The sequence below is a fragment of the Tamandua tetradactyla genome, chromosome 7 (genome assembly GCF_023851605.1).
Source record: "Tamandua tetradactyla isolate mTamTet1 chromosome 7, mTamTet1.pri, whole genome shotgun sequence".
NCBI lineage: Eukaryota > Metazoa > Chordata > Mammalia > Pilosa > Myrmecophagidae > Tamandua > Tamandua tetradactyla.
In genome coordinates, this window is record NC_135333.1 from 69322089 (window position 1) to 69339858 (window position 17770).

The window sequence follows — 17770 nt, forward strand, 5'->3', positions numbered from 1 at the left end:
AGCCAAAGGAAATTCTTATCCAGAAATTTCATGTTTTTTTTTTTTCTTAAGTGTCTTACCCTTCCCAAGAACATATGTGAAAGACACTGTATTAAATGAAAGTAAGTTTTGAAAATAGAGAGAAAGAGCACAGAACATCTTTTGGGCTATACAAACTACAGACAGGCATTGAAGGTGTCTAGGAAGCTATTACTGCTCTACCAAAAGAACTCCAAGTGGGCTCTAAATCTCCTGGTACTGGACTTTAGCCACTATGTTAAAAACACACATATACATCCCTACCTTAAATCTTCTATACTAGAGAAGCTAGTTGCTTTGAGAATACAACAGCTTTCCCCAGTTGCCTTGAGAATACAGCAGCAGCTACAAATAAGATACTTAATTTTTGTTAAAGCTACAAGACACAATTTATTAAAGTATTAAGACATGTGAGGAGATCAATTAGAAGAATGCCATATTGTTCAAGGTGGCTGACACAACATGGAAAAGCAAGAATGGTGTTATTAGTCCCACAATCTTATGAAAAAAATTCCCCTATGTATAACCTTCTCATTAAAAGTGTGAAGCAGAGATGGTGCAGATAATCATAGCTATGGTTATAATGATGATAATGATATAAGATTATTAAAATGATTCAATAATAGCAATAATATGATTTTTAAAATACTGAGATGTCAGCATTGGGGAAAACTAAGCCATAAAGACTTGAGAGAATTGTTTATTCCAAAGATAGGAGTTACCATGACCTTTAAAAAAGTTTAAGGTACTATGAGAACGTCAAGAATTACAAAACAGATACATGAAGAAATGTACTAAATCTCTAATCCTTAAACTTGAGGGTATATCATTACAAAGTGGAGGGTTTGTTAAAACACACATCACAGCACCCCCCACCACCTCAAGAGCTTTTTACTCAGTAGGTCTGGGGTAGACCTGAGAATGCAATTCTAACAAGTTCCCAAGAAATGCTGATGCTGCTGGTCCCAAGAACATTTGTGAGAAACAATGTATTAAATGAAACTAAGTCTAAGATCGTTGAAAAGGAAGGAAATGAGTATTTATTGAGAGAAAGAGAGAGAACAATATTAAAAAACTACCTTGGGTTACACTTGGCTAAGGATTTACAAAGTTTATCTTGTTTAGTCCTCCAGGAATCCCAATGAACAGTGCTTCTCAAACTTGTCCAGAAGGAGGAGAAAGAATACGTCTGCACAAAAGTATGCCTCTGCAGTCCTCTAGAAACAGGAAATTTTTCTGATAATTGTAATACCTTAAAATCCATATAAAACTTGTACTGTCTCAAAATTTTGTGCTTGCTTTGAAATAAATATAATTAAAAAATTATTTAACAGATCAACTGCTTAACTCTTAACCTCAATTCTTTACTAATACTGGTTTTTGAGAACATGAGAAAATGGGTACAGTTTAGTAATTATCCTTTGCTGCGACAATACCTATTTCATCCAGAATTTAAACTTAGGCTTGCAGACTAAAGACAATGCTCACCTACTATACCTTTCTCAACTGCCCCTCATGCACCCTCCACCTACTTGAAAGGTCTACCAGGTTTATCACTACTACTCTTTTATGGATCCATCATCTATATTCTAGTCAAACTGCACTACTTGTTGTTCCTCACATTTTTCCTCACTTTTCCTGATCTCCATATATATGTTCATTATTCTTTCTAACTAGAAAGCTCTCCCTTTCATCTCTACTTGGCTAGAATCTTACCATTTCCTGTAAAACTGGGCTAAAATGCTATTTTCTTCCTAAAGACCTAATAATATTTTAAAAGCCTGCTGCGGGTTGGAATTATGCAGCTCTGAAAGTCAGCATTGCTATATACAACAGCTGTTAAAGAAACCGAAAAAGAGATCAGACTGAAACTAGAGATAAGAACGAAGTCAATTGGGTTGGGACTTTGGGTTGGGACTAAGGTGAATCAGAATACAAAGGTAAGGATGACATTGTTTATGTTTTAGAACTTTATCTACTGCATGAGACCAAAGGGAAAGAGGTTTATTTTGTCCAAAACCTAAATTTTCTGTAGTACCATAATCTAACTTAATCTGTCTGGATAGCTCATTTAAATAACTCAAACACATGGAGCCTGGAATGGGAACAAGAGCTTATAATTCTGTATAGTTTAAGGTAATACCCAGATATATCCTAGAGTATGCTGCGCTATTAATTAAAAAGTATTGGCAAAGTCCTTTGAGGGATGGGAGAAAAAATATGGAACTGTTAAGCTTTACCACCAGGGAAATCCCTGATATTGTCTCAAATATTAGGCACTCCCAAGTCAACAGGCCAACCCCTTGATCTTTTTTTTTAAAAATTTATTAATTAAAAAAATTAAAAACAAATGAACTAAAACATTAACATGTGATCATTCCGTTCTATATAGCCAGTAATTCACTATATCATCACTTAGTTGCATATTCATCATTTCTTAGAACATTTGCATCAATTCAGAAGAACAAATAAAAAGACAACAGAAAAAGAAATAAAATGAAAACAGAAAAAAAAGTATCATACACACCATACTCCTTACCCCTTGCTTTCATTGATTACTAGCATTTCAAATTAAATTTCTTTTAACATTTGTTCCCCCTATTATTTATTTTTATTCCATATGTTCTACTTGTCTGTTAACAAGGTAGATAAAAGGAGCATCAGACACAAGGTTTTCACAATCATACAGTCACACTGTGAAAACTATATCATTATTCAATCATCATCAAGAAACATGGCTACTGGAACACAGCTCTACATTTTCAGGCAATTCCCTCCAGCCTCTCCATTACATGTTGAATAACAAGGTGATATCTACTTAATGCATAAGAATAACCTCCAGGATAACCTCTCGACTCTATTTGGAATCTCTCAGCCATTGACACTTTGTCTCATTTCACTCTTCCCCCTTTTGGTCGAGAAGGTTTTCTCAATCCCTTGGTGCTGAGTCTCAGCTCATTCTAGAGTTTTTCTCAATCCCTTGATGCTGAGTCTGAGCTCATTCTAGGATTTCTGTCCCATGTTGCCAGGAAGGTCCACACCCCTGGGAGTCATGTCCCACGTAGACAGGGGGAGGGTGGTGAGTTTGCTTGCTGTATTGGCTGGAGAGAGAGGCCACATCGGAGCAATAAAAGAGGATCTCTTGCAACCCCTTGATCTTGAAGCTTATTGTTGTGAAGCTTATTTCTGTAGCCTACCTATACTTATGCCTAAGAGTTACTTCCAGAAAACCTCTTTTGTTGCTCTGATGTGGCCTCTCTCTGTAAGCCCAACTCTGCAAGGAAAATCATTATCCTCCCCACTATGTGGGACATGATATCCAGGACTGGCAACACGGGACATGACTCCCAGGGAAAAACCTGACTCTGGAACTGTGGGATTGACAATGCCATCTTTTTTTTTTTTTTAATTTTTTTTTTTTAACATATTAGTATAGCTACTCCTGCTCTGACAATGCCATCTTGACCAAAAGGGAGAAAAGAAATAGAACAAAGTAGAATATCAGTGGCTAAGAGAGTTCAAATAGAGTCCAATAGGCCACTCTGGAGGCTACTCTTATGCAAGCTTTGCTAGATATTGCTAGCTGCCATGCTTTGCCAAACCTTAACCAAAATCTTTCCGATTAACTCTAAAGAACATTTAAGGCTCTATCTGAGATTCTACAAAAGTTACACATACTAAAATTACTGTCCCAAAACCTACAACTTCCATATGGGTTCCTAGGTCAGATAAGAAATTCAGAGGGGCCATCTCTCTAGAACATCAACTACTTCCATCCCCCTATCCCATCTTATTGACAGTGCTTACCAAATTGAAGATGTTAGAAAGGACAGAGCCCAAATTCCCCTAAAGTTTGGGAGATGGATCAAAGGAGTATGAGGAGTTATAACAGAGAAGATAGGATTTAACAAATTAGTATGACTGCTGAATCATTATATGGATAATTCTTTTAGGCTCCAGTGTCTTGGAGAATATCCAATACAAGAGAGGGTCCAAAATGTCTGCTACTATAAAATATGGAGATTATTTTAAATTACTTTCAAGGCACCCCCTCCAGTTCTAGAAGTCTAAGTATATTCTGTATTTTTAGGCCTTATTCTAATTCATAGCCACATTTTATCATAATCTAAAGCTTCCTGTTTGGGGATTTCTTTTAAATATATTCCTTCAACTACTGTTTATCTACATCCCAATATTTTACATTGCACAAAACTTCATATTTTGAATGCCAGTACAACTTTAATGCCAAACAGAATTATTTCTTTTCAGAGTCAAATGGAAATTATGACCTATGAGATTGGATGCACAAAGTAATTTACAAAAAAATTACATACCCACTGACATTAAAGCATGTCTGGGCCGCCAAGGGAACTCACTGGAGGTGTTCAGTTCAGCACAGTTGTTTTTTTTTTAAAGTTTTTATTATGAAATATAACATATATACAAAAAGGCAATAAATTTCAAAGTACATTGTAAGAAATAGTTATAGGACAAATTTCAGAGTTTGGTATGAGTTACTGTTTCACAATTTTAGATTTTTCCTTCTAGCTTGTATTAAGCTCAGAAGTCCTATTTGCTTAATGTTCTTTAATTTCCATCTAGTTCAGCTTTGCTCTCTTTATATTGCAATTTCAACGTTACCTGAAGAAAGCTTGTGCAATAATACTGGACTTAGTTCTAAAGGGCCAGACCTGACTTTTGTCAAAAGGGAACTAACTATAGAACCTCCTTTGATTGTCAAGGTTACCAATCTTAGTGATGCTAATTTTGAACCTGTCAGAAATGACTCCATACTTCCAACTGCAATTTTTGCTTAATCTAACAGCTAAGCCACAATTATGGCCAAGAAGTTTGCTAGAGAACACTCGTACTAAGCAGGGTGGCCATCTGCTCTATTTGGGTACTTCTAGCTTTGGAAGCTGAGAGATATCTTCTATGTGGACTACATCTTGCTTTAACCACTAGAGTCTAAAGATGAAAGGATTCCGAGGGCATTATCTTTTCCATCCCTCCTAATCTCAAGGTGGTGAAGAACAAGGGACTCTAGAGTCAGTAGAACCAGATTTGATCTTGGGTAAGCTATGTAGATTTCCTTTCTGCATAAAGGAGATCATAATAGTCCTATAAAAACCTTACAAGTAACTGGCAGGTTTAGTAAGAATATTGCCTGTCTGAACACTTAGTACATAGCAAATCCTTAATAAATGTCAGCTGTTATTACTGTTTACAAGGGGTAGCAATATCAACACACAATATGAATCAGATTTTCTCTGTATAAGCTTTTCCAAGGCATTTCATTCCCTCCTTTGCTTCAACTATGACCCCAATATAGATTCCTAGAATTCTATCTTTAGCTCAGCCTCTTTCTTGAGCTGAAGACCAGGTTTTACAGCTCCCATAAGGGAAGTGTTCCTAGAACTCCTAGAACCTAATGCAAATCAAAAATCTAGATCGCGACCTGGCACTGAACAATATCTCACTCTCTACATGACCCTCTCTGCATTTGTGAAAGATGTGAGTATCTTCCCAGCTATACAGGCAGAAGAAGGGCAGTCATTTTTTCACTACTTTTCTTTACCCTTCATTTAATCAGTTGCCAAGTCATTGAATTATACATTGACTTATTCAACAAATATTTATTGAGCCTCTTCTGTAAGCCAGGTACAGTGTTAAATTATAGGCATACTGTGGTAAACAAAACTTACATGGTTTCTGTTCTTATCACAAATACACAATTATAAATTGCAATAGGTATTTGGAAGGAAATTTCATTCAGTAGAGAAAATTTAATAGGGGATATAATTTGAATTGATGGTTAGGGAACACTCAGAGGAAGTGACAATTTGAACTGAGACTTGAGAGATGATGTGGAATCTATGGTTGAAGAGCATTCTCAACAGGGGGATCAGTATGTACAATGGCTCAGAGACAAGAAAGGCTAATGTGGGTGAGAAACTGAAAGAAGGCAATGTGGCTAAAAGGTTGTGAAGTTGCTTGAGATAAGGCTGGAGCAACAGGGAGGGGCTCACCACACATGTACGGAAGCCCCTGAAGGGTTCTAAGCAGAAGTGGCACCGGATCAGATTACCCTGGCTGCTTGTGGAGAATGGACTGCAAGGGGTAAGAACAGAATTAGAGACCAGTCAGGTTATTTGGCTGGTTCTAATGACAGATGTGGTGGCTGTGGTGATGGAGAAAAGTAGATGGATTTGAGATACAATTTAGAGGTAGTATTGATTGGACTTGGTACCTTGGATGTGAAAAGTGAGTAAAGGGGAGGTAACAAGGATGATTCTTAGGTTTCTGGCAGGAGCAGCTGTGTAGTTGAAAGTGCTTACAGAATCTCCCTATCAAAAGATTTTGCATTCCTACTAAAGGACAAATACTGTATGGTCCCACTGATGTGAACAGACATTCGAGAATAAATTTGGAATATGTCATTGGTAACAGAGTCCAGCAGGAGGTAGAAACAGGGTAAGATAATGGGCAATTGGAGTTGAAGGGATACAGACAGTGTAACAGGACTAGATACAAAAACTCAAAAATGGACAGCACAATACTACCTAATTGTAAAGTAATCATGTTAAAACACTGAATGAAGCTGCATCTGAGCTATAGGTTTTTTTTGTTTTGTTTTGTTTTGATTTTACTATTATTACTTTTATTTTTTTCTCTGTGTTAACATTCTATATCTTTTTCGGTTATGTTGCTAGTTCTTCTAAACCAATGCAAATGTACTAAGAAATGATGATCATGCATCTATGTGATGATGTTAAGAATTACTGATTGCATATGTAGAATGGTATGATTTCTAAATGTTGGGTTAATTTCTTTTTTTCCGTTAATTAAAAAAAAAAAAAGAGAAGGGGTAATTGGAGCTGAAGGGATACAGACTGTACAACGGGACTGGATATAAAAACTCAGAAATGGATAGCACAATACTACCTAATTGTAATGCAATTATGTTAAAACACTGAATGAAGCTGCATGTGAGGTATAGGTTTTTTTTTTTCTTTCTATTATTGTTTTAATTCTTATTCTGTTGTCTTTTTATTTCTTTTTCTAAATCGATGCAAATGTACTAAGAAATGATGAATATGCAACTATGTGATGTTACTAAGAATTACTGATTGTACATGTAGAATGGAATGATTTCTAATTGTTTTGTTAATTCTTTTTTTAATTAATAAAAAAAAAAAAGATTTTGCATTCCTAAAACATCTCACAGGAGATCTCTACATTCTTCTCTCAGTGGTACTTCTCTGCCTCCAAGTCATGATAACTTCCTATACAGGACAATGATCCTTCTCTTTGGTTCCCCTATCTCTTATATGCCTACTTCAAACCACCCTATACGCCACATTCTCTTCCTAAGTACAGCTAGTCACATTATTCCCCCATTCAAATATCTCCCTATCACCTACTAAATTAAATACAAACTTCTTACCTTGGTCTTTAAATTGCCACAACCTACCTTTCCAGCCTAATTTTTCACTACTTCTCTACTTAAATTCTGTTTTAAGAATTTAAGAATCCAGTCCAGCAGTTGGACTGGATTGCTAGCAGCTTCTTGGACGTTTCAACTGTGTACATTCCTACCCCACTGCCTTTGTTCATGCTTTTCCTTCTGTCTTACCACCCCAATCTGCTGAAACCTTATTCATCTCTCTAAATTTGTAATCTACAAAATGTTACATCTTTAAATCTCATAAAGTTGTGGGCTTCTCTTATAGCACTTAGATTTCTGCTTTTTATTGTGGATATTAGTGTACTAATCCCATGCCCATTCCACAGCCCCTAATACGCTGTAACACCTTTGATTCACAGTTCCATTACTTGCTGCAGCCTTTGCCCTAGCAGAGTTGAACAGAGTACTATGCCCACAGTGGGCACACAAAGCTTTTAGTGAATCATTTATGGAATGATTCATGTTATTAATTAACTTAATGAATGATGAGACTCAAGTTTTTGAAAGGGGATGTTTTCCTTAGCATTCCAACATCAGGGCTTATAACAATCTTCATCTTTAGTACCCATTCATCAAAACCCTTGCAGTCATGCACAACACAAACATATACCCACCCCTTTAATAGAGTCTTCTGGTTGTTCAAAATGTAAGCTAACCCTTTCCTTAAAGTATTGCATGTTTAAAAAATTAGTCTCCTAACTCAGAATTTTTCAAACTGCTTGTTGTGAACAATTACAGGATCATGAAATTAATTTAGTGGATCACATTTCCAAAAAATGGAATAGAAAATAGCTGAATATACTGCCTGTAGTAAGGATAAGTTCTATTTCCTGAAACTTGTTTCAAATACATATATACAAACATGTACACATGTGTGTATTGGGTCACAATTTAATATGTATTTCTTACCACGGGTCCCAGTCAAAAAGGTTTGAAAGTGCTTTAATACTCTGTGACCCAATCCAAGATCAGCACATAGAAATCAAGTGAAGAACATAAAACAAGAAAACAGTACAGAGACTATTTGATTAAAAGTTAACTCACACTTTAAAATGCAAATGTCTGATATACCTAACTCCTTCCCTTGGGATATTTAGAGAGAGGTGCTTTTAATTAACTTAATTTCTAATTGACAGAAAGTGAATCAGAAGTCATTTTGGACTAGAGGTGTTCTTGTTACCTTCCACAAGGACGTCCTCCAATATCCCAGCCCTTACCTGTTTTCTCTGTCCTGTTCCTCGAGAGCTGGGATCAGGAACCAGGAATTCCACTTCTGAAAGGCTACTGGTTTCTAGGTTACAATACACAGCAGTGATACTGCCTATCTGCCACCAGAATGTACTCCTTCTTTGCACATGTCAGAGTTCTCAATTTGTTTACATGTATGAGAAATTTCTGCATTCTATAATATTAACCTATACCTAGAAAATACAACCCTATATATTTACATGAAAGAGCTCTACCTGATATGGGGCATGAAGCCCTAAGCTGATTTAAAAGTGAGAAATGGTATGAGTGGTGAGATAGGGAGATATGGGAAATGGCAGAATGGGCCAGGGCTCAGGAGTGTGGTAGATGTATTAAAATATGTTAAGTACTTTGATGACTGGTGATAATGTGAGGGTGAAAGTAGGGGTGTAGGATATGGAGAAAACAATTCTCTAGTCAGCCCTGTGCCCCAAGACAGTACTTAGCAGTTCCATCAGGAGTTCACAGGCAGTATTTGATTATGCAGCACATAAGACAAATTCCAAGTCTCTACTTCCATTTAACAGGCTGTATCTTATAATTTGTTGCTACTTGTGTTACATTCTCAATTTATAGTTGAGAAATCAACAGTGAGCTTCCTAACTAATTAATGTAAACACTCTTAATTGCCAATTACAATTCCAACAAATAGTTGGACCAGGAATAAGGTCGAAAGAGAAGTTCAAAGCTGACATGGTGCAAAGAAGTTTGGATTGGAGTGCTGGCAAATTTGGGTTATGTTTGGGTGACACTGAACAAGTCATACAATTTAAACTCCCTTCCAGTTTTAAAATCTTACAATTTTAAAGGAGGGAAAAGGTACCCTTTATTTGGAAGAAAGGAAGATCATCTTGTTTGGTATGTAAGAGGCAAATAAAAGTGATATTAGCCAAGGTTGTTTAAATATGAATTAATGCCTCTCCCATTAGCTAGATTGGGTTAACACCCTCTGGTGATATTATATGTCAGTGTCTCCAATGACTACTGGATACATTCCAAACTTCTTTCTAGCATAAGGCTTTTCACATATGTTCAACTTTGTCTCAAAGTTCGTTGGTCCAGCTCTTTATCTGCTCTTGCCCAGTTCTGTCCCTCACTTATCACCTTACGCTTTTGCTTAATTATTCTCCACGTCACTCGCCTAGCCAACGTCCCATAACTTTCAGAAGACCTTCCAACTATTCAAATGTATACTGGATCTTGACCTTGGAATTCTTACAGGACTTTATAGCAATTCTATGATGTAGGTATTATTGTCCTCATTTCAAAGACAAGAAAATTGAGACCCAGAGAAGTTAAGTGGCTTGTTCAGGGTCCCATGGGTTATAAGCAACAGCATGGCTGGGTCTGATTTATTTCCCTTCAAAGTCCACACTTTTTTTTCATTACACCAGGCTGTTTCCATGGACTAAAAAACCATGGAGTAAGGACGCAATAAAAAAGCCGATAAACCAGTTATAAGATAGCTTGTTGTGACATAAATTCAGATACATCACATCCTTTAAACTAGACAGGTAATAAATACTTGAAATAGCATGGACAGTTTCTGTTTCTCAAGCCCAATATTAAAATAATATTCCAGGGTAAATGATAGGTGGTGGCCAAGGAAAAAAAAGCAATAAAATATAAGAAGAAAACACTAGAAACGGGCAGAAAGAGAAGGGTAATACAAGTTACACACAAAATACTCAGAATATGGAAGTAGGGAAACGGGGCTGAGAAGGCTCACAGGCTAAAATACCTAAGTTAGGGGGCCTATGTCGACCGATAAGATATGCGTGTGTGCGATGCAGTTAATAACAGCAGGACATGAACGGTAAGTATAACTTACAGAGACAAATAAGGACGGGCCGAGGGGGCACAGACAGAGTGGCATGAGAGGGTAGGGGCGCCGAATAAAGGTCCAGAAGGGTACAGCAGGGGTCGATGAGAAAGGTAAAGCAGGAACAACGCCCCCAGACTCGTGACAAGACCGCTGTCATCCTTCGATAGCTGGCTCCTGCGTTTTAGGATTCGCACCCGCACCCCATAATGCTCTCCTAGGTGGCTCCGGAACGAGGGGGAGGTCATGTCCCCATTCCTCCCCTATTCCTTGAGGACTCCACGAGGGGGCGGAAGGCTGCAGGAGGGTCCTTACCCAAGAAGATGGAGATGATGAGTCGCAACGCCTGTTCTGACGCGCCCAGGGACGTCGCCAACTTGTTAAGGCTCAGCTCCTCCAAACCCGACCGCAGCACCCTAACCAGCTCCACGACAGGTCCCACGTCCCCCTCAGCTGCAGACGCCATCTTGACTCCGGGCGTCCCCCAGGGACCCCCCCCCAGCTCCGCGCGCCCCGAATGCCGGCAAAGCGCTGTAGCTTTATCCCCAATTCCGGCGCGGGGCCCGCCCACGGCGTGCGCATTGGCTGTGGCCCGCCCAGTTGCTCCAGGACCACACGATTATTGGCCGATCCGGGCATGGGGCGGGGCCGAATGAAGCAAGGTAGGAAGGGGGCGGGTCTGAAGGTTTGTAAGGCAAAGGTGACTGCTGCAGAGAATGAGAACGCGCCGGGCCAGGAGGAGGGCGGGGCTTGGGATCGGGAACTAGAGTTGCTATTGGAAAAGTCTTAAGTAGGCGGCAAGGTCGTCGTTCAACTCTGTTCTAACTGTTCAGGGGAGGAGTCGGTGAGAGTGAGTGTCCGGCCGGTTCTTTCGCTAGCTTCCCATTGGCGGAGACAGGAGCAGGCGAGAGTCGGCGCGGGAGGGGCCTCGTCACCCGACCGCGAGGTTACTCTCGGTCGCCCGCGCGCTGGGGTTACTGGGGCTTGTAACGGGGTGGGCGGGAATTCCTGCTTCCGCTTGGCGAGCGCCTCCTAACGGTACCCCCGGGGCAGTTCCGAAACCGTTAGCCACGCCCCTTCAACCCTCGGTCTTGTGAGAGCCGAATGCCGCAGCACTCTACTGACCTGCTCCGATGATGTGGATCCCCTTGTTTCCTGTGTAAAACGGCTCTCTTTGCTCGACAGGCGACGAAATTAAGATATGCCTACCTAATACTTATTAATTTAATTAAAAATTGAACTAGTTTTGTCGCCATATAATACCTGTTCATGATAAAAGTTGCAGCAGTATAGCAATGCATAAAATGGAAGATAAAAATCCTCTGTTTTCTCACACCCTGCTTACCATTCTCACGTCGTGCAGGTAACCGCTGTACAGATTACACCAAAAAATGGGTTGAGCACTTAGCATGTTCCCTGCACAGTGCTGGGCTCTGGGAAATATAATGTGAGCCCAAAGCCAGGGAGTGAAGAAGATGCATAGGCAAATAATCGCTTTAACGAATGTGCAATTGCAGGCAAAGGTAAGCGCTTTGAAGGAAAGGAAAGTTCTGTGAGAACGTGACAAAGAAACACTGAGTTTCTTGCAATAACGAATTTGTGGAGCATTCTTTTAAATGACAGCTTAACATTTCTATAGCACTTTGCACAGAATTTTTATGCGTATTATTTGACTCAATTTGGCTGAGAAACAGGTTTTTATAATATCCTTTACAGACACACAGGTTTAGAGAAATTAAGGCAGTCACTAAAGTCCTTGTCCAGTAAATGGCAGAGACAATTTAAATCTAGCCTGTCAGATTTCTACTCTGTTTTGCAAAAAATTTTAAATTATCAAATATTTCACTTATATAAAAAAGCAGGGATTAATATCGTCCAGATTAAGAAGCAGACATCACATATACAGTTGAAAAGTTTGCTCAACATCATTAGTCATTAGGATAATGCAAATGAAAACCATAATGATTGGAGTAATGAAGATATTCTAAAATTGATCATGGGGTTTTATGCATAACTAGGAGATGATACTGTGAATTAGTGATACATGCTTTGGAAGGTTTGTATGGTGTATGAATATATCTCAATAAAACTGCTTAAAAAAGCGCCACAATGACTTTTAGAGCAGACACATTAAGTCCGGAGTGGTGATTATTATTTCTGGATTTTGAAAGGCTGTTTTATATATATAACCTGATATTTAGAGATAACGAAGCCGAACAGGTTGGGGTAAGGAAGACAGTATATTTTAGAACTACACATACTCTTTGAGACCATTGGAAGAAAGGTTTATTTGGTCTGGAACTGAAATTGTCTGTAGTGTGTAACCTAATTCAACCTATCTGCATAGCTCCTTTGAACAATTGAAACGGGGAGCACAGAACAAGAAAGAGGTGCTTTAATCCTGTATAGATTGTTGTAATGCCTGGATACATCCTAGAGTATATTAAGCAGATATCAAAAAGTATTGGCAAAGTCCCCTAAGGGATGGGAGAAAGAATATGGAACTATTAAACCTTACTACCATCAGGGAATCCCCTGATACTGTGTCAAACTTTAGGACATACAAATCAATAGGCCATGCCCTCGATTATGAGCCTTACTCTTGTGAAGCTTCTGTAGGGAGCTGAGAAGGTTAGATTACCTATAGGCATGGTAGTAACTAAGTAGTTATTTCTGGAGGACCTCTTTTGTTGCTCAGATGTGGCCTCAGTCTCTCTAGTTGAACTCTGCAAGTGAAATCATTACCCTCCCCGCTACTTGGAACGTGACATCCAGGGATGAACGTCTCCCTGGCGATGAGGGGGATGACTCCCAGGAATGAATCCAGACCTGGCAACGTGGAATCAACAATTCCATCCTGACCAGAAGGGGGAAAAGAAGTGTAATTAATAAAGTATCAGTGGCAGAGGGAGTTCACATTGAGTTGAGAGGCTGCTCTGGAAGTTGCTTTTACACAAGCTTAAGTTAGACATTGCTACCTATTATAACCTCTTAACCCCCGTTCTAGTTTGCTAGCTGCCGGAATGTAACACACCAGAGACGGATTGGCTTTTAATAAAAGGAGATTTATTTTGTTAGTTCTTCAGAGAAAAGGCAGCTAACTTTCCACTAAGGTTCTTTCTTACGTGGGAAGGCACAGGATGGTCTCTGTCGGCCTTCTCTCCAGGCCCCTGGGTTTCAACAACTTTCCCTGGGGTGACTTTCTGCATTTTCAAAGGCCTGGGCTGAACTGTGAGTGCTGAGATGAGGAATGCCGAGCTGCTTAGGCTGTGCTACATTGCAGTCTCTCATTTAAGCACCAGTCAATTAAGTCAAACGTTCTTCATTGTAGCAGGCACGCCTCCTAAGCGACTGCAGATGTAAATCAGCAACAGATGAGGTTCACGTACCATTGGCTCATGTCTGCAGCAACAAAACGAGGTACACTCACCTGGCCAAGTTGACAACTGAATCTAACTACCACATGTCCACCCCTTGTCAACTTGGCAACTACAAGCATCATCTTAAATAGATGCAAAAAATTCTCTTCTTGCTGTGGACCTGTGAATCTCAAAATAAGTTGTCTGGTACCAATATGCAAAGGGGGATATTCACAGGATAAAGGTTTTTATTTCCATAAGAAGAAACTGGAAGGAAAACCTGCAGGGCAAACACCATTGGATTTCAAAGTCTGAAAGTCATTCATCCTTTAGAAAGTGGCAGTCCCACACCTTGCAAGGGCCTATGCAGTGGCCCACCTCTTTCCAAATCAACCTCGGGGAACATCAAGGAGACCACCTCTTGGCTCCACTCTCTCCAGGCATCAGGACCACCCCTGGGCAATCTGCCATTTCTGGGGCACATGCTCAACCCCTCCATATGGTGGCAGCCAGGCTCTTCCCAGTTCCCCAAGGAGCGTGCTATACCTTCTCCAAGGCCTGAGGCTGCACAACTCTTCCACTGCAACAAGGTGGGAGGCTCATCCTTGCCCTTCAGGGTAAACTCACCCTCTCCATGTATATAGGTGGGTCCACTCTCCTGGCCGAGGTTTCTTGGCTTCAGACCCGAACTTCCATGGTTCTTACTCTGCAAACTCCAATTTTTCCCTTTTGTGTCCTCCTTTGCCAAGGTTGGCAGTGGTTCCATTTACACCAACAGTCTCTTCAAGCACTCCAGGACTTCTCCATCATTCTCTTTCACTTCCTCCAAAATCTTCCCCTTAGCCATCCAAAACACCGTTCCAACGTATCTGGCATTTGCAAACCGCAGCAGCACCTCACTCTCCGGTACCAAATCTGTTCTCGTTTGCTAGCTGCCAGAATGCAACACACCAGAAACGGATTGGCTTTTAATAAAAGGGGATTTATTTTGTTAGTTCTTCAGAGGAAAGGCAGCTAACCTTCCACTGAGGTTCTTTCTTATGTGGGAAGGCACAGGATGGTCTCTGCTGACCTTCTCTCCAAGCCCCTGGGTTCCAACAACTTTCCCCAGGGTGATTTCTTTCTGCACTTCCAAAGGCCTGGGCTGAGCTGCGAGTGCTGAGATGAGGTATGCTGAGCTGATTAGGCTGCGCTAAATTGCGGTCTCTCATTTAAGCACCAGCCAATGAAGTCAAACGTCCTTCATTGCAGCAGGCATGCCTCCTAAGCAACTGCAGATGTAAATCAGCAATAGATGAGGTTCACGTACCATTGGCTCATGTCCGCAGCAACAAAACTAGATACACTCACCTGGCCAAGTTGACAACTGAATCTAACTACCTTAACCCCCAACCAGAAACATTCCAACCAATCCTAAAGAACACCTATGGCAAATTCCACAAGGGTTGCATGCACTAGAGTAACTTTCTGGAAACCTACAACCTCCAGATGGGTCCCTGGTCCAGATAAGTCCTGAAACCTAGCCCAGCCTCTCCAGAACATCAGACAGTTCCATTTCGCTACCCCATATTAGTGACAGACCCTTCCAATACGAAAAATTTAGAATTGCCATAGCCCAAACACCCTTAAAGAGAGGGATAGAAAGATCAAAGGTGATGGTAGAGTTATGCAGAGAAAATAGGATTTAACAAATGAATATGAATGCTGAATCATTAAATGGATATCTCTTTTAGTCTCCAGTATTTTAGAGCCGCTAGAAGTAAAAACCAAAAATTGGGTAATTGTAACCCATGTCAAACCCTGAAATATGTTCTACAACTAATTGTGGTGCTGTGCTTTGAAATTTATAGCTTTTTTGTATATATGTTATTTTTCACAAAAAAAAAAGAAGGAAAAAAAGTCGATTGTGATGATAAAAAAACTATTTAAGCCCTCTAGCCTCCTATATTCTGGAGAAGCTAGAAGGAAAAATATGAGAGGATCATTTGGTAGCCCATGACAAACTCTGGGATCTGTCCTGTAACTACTCGTTGAAGAGTGCTTTGAAAACTATTGTTTTTTAATTTCTTTCCTTTGTATATATGTTATACTATACAATAAAAAAAGTTAAAAATTTTTAAAAAATGTTTAAGCAAAAAAAAAACCCAACAAGGTGTAGTACAGTACAACATATAACAGTGTATTTCATTTGTATAAAAATGGATATGCTAACAATAACATCATCAAAACAATGACATATAACCATTTAATAAATAGGCAGTAATGTGTAGATGTTCTATAGTAAATGATAATGCATCTTTGTTCTACTGTATGCAGAAACTATTTCAGAAGCCTTATGTTGGTCACATAAGGCTTCTACTTTTGGGGAAAAAAACTGAAGAAATCTATTTATAAGAGAATTTTTTAATCTATTTTGTGCTTTGATTTTTTTCCAGATGCAATATTAACTTTTTAATTGAAAATAGCTAATAAAAGAAAAAAAATACCACAATGTGCTATTTCACACCCATTAGAATGTCTATTATTAAAAAATAGAAAATAAGTGTTTGTGAGGATGTAGAAAAATAGAAACCTTCGTGCATTGTTGGTGGGAAGGTAAAATGGTACAGTCACTGTGGAAAACACTTTGGCTGTCCCCCAGAAAGTTGAATATACAATTCTGATGATCTGGCAATCTCACCTCTAGGTATCCCAAAGAATGAAAGTAGGGACTTGAACAGATACTCACATATTAATGTTCATAGCAGCACTATTCACAATAGCCAAAAAGTGGAAGCAACCCAAGTGTTCGTTGACAGATGAATGAAAAAACAAAATGTGGTGTATACATACAGTGGAATATTATTCAGCCACAAAAAGGAATGAAGTTCTGATGCATGCTACAACATGGAAAGACTTTGAAGATAGATATCTGTGAGGCCATAAGCCAGTGAAACCATAAATTCCTATATAAGACACCCACCCCCACTCTCCGTAAGTGCATCTTAAAGTGCCTGTGCAGATTTCTAAGCATGACAGCCATCAGTACTAGAATCACTCCTGCTACATATCAGTAACTTCAAGGAAACATCTTTATGATCTTTCACATCCCCACTTGGCTCTGTACCTTCCTTGTTTTTACAGTTCTCCTATTCTTAACATCTTGTATTAGTGTGGTATGTTTGTTGCAATTAATGAATCAATATTGATACGTTATTATTAACAAAAGCCCATGGTTTACATTAAAGTTCACTCTTTGTGTTGTACAGTTCCTTGGGTTTTGACAAATGTATAATGTCATGTATCCACCATTACAATATCATACAAAAATAATTTCCCTGTTGTAATAACACAACATTCCTATTAGAATAGCTAAAATCCAAAATACTGACAACAAGTGCTGGTGAGGATATGGAGCAACAAGAAGTCTTACTTATTGTTGTTGGGAATGCAAAATGGTATAGCCACTTTGGAATGCAAATGGTTTTTGCAGATTGGCTCTGTATTGGTTGGGGCTGTTCTTCAGACTTGACACCTCCTATCAAGAAGATCAGCCCTGGCAAAAATGTAGAGTCCTTTCTATCTTTTCTGAGCCTGTCTTGTCATGGGCTTGTACTCACGGTCCAAGAAATTCCCAGGTTTACAGGAATCCAAATGTCCTCTCTACTCGCTGTGAAATGGACTTTACCCTCTCCTGCATGCTCTATTTTTGTGCTAAAGTTGATAATCCCTTATCCCAGTCTGCTTTGATTTTATAGTTTCTTACACTACTTTAGCTGTGTGCATGCTGTTTCTGCCCTCCAGGCAAGTTCTGGGAGGGTGAGATAGCAATGAGTGTCCTATTTCAGTCCTTCAGGTTTCCACCTGTTACAGGCA

General features: G+C 39.4%; 1 protein-coding gene and 1 long non-coding RNA gene across 3 annotated transcripts in view; one reads left to right on the forward strand and one right to left on the reverse strand.

Moving 5' to 3' along the window:
• LPCAT3 (lysophosphatidylcholine acyltransferase 3) overlaps window positions 1–11158 on the reverse strand; it is a 58497-nt gene extending 47339 nt beyond the window's left edge. The window contains exon 1 of one of the 2 annotated variants that reach the window (XM_077169915.1): window positions 10872–11158. In XM_077169915.1, coding sequence (XP_077026030.1) covers window positions 10872–11022 — 151 coding nt within the window. In that variant the 5' untranslated portion in view covers window positions 11023–11158. The remainder of the gene's footprint in view (window positions 1–10871) is intronic. The other variant, XM_077169914.1, reaches the window with a different exon arrangement.
• LOC143691441 (uncharacterized) overlaps window positions 10642–17770 on the forward strand; it is a 38887-nt gene continuing 31758 nt past the window's right edge. Inside the window, exon 1 of the long non-coding RNA XR_013179517.1 lies at window positions 10642–11218. This is a non-coding gene — a long non-coding RNA (uncharacterized LOC143691441). The remainder of the gene's footprint in view (window positions 11219–17770) is intronic.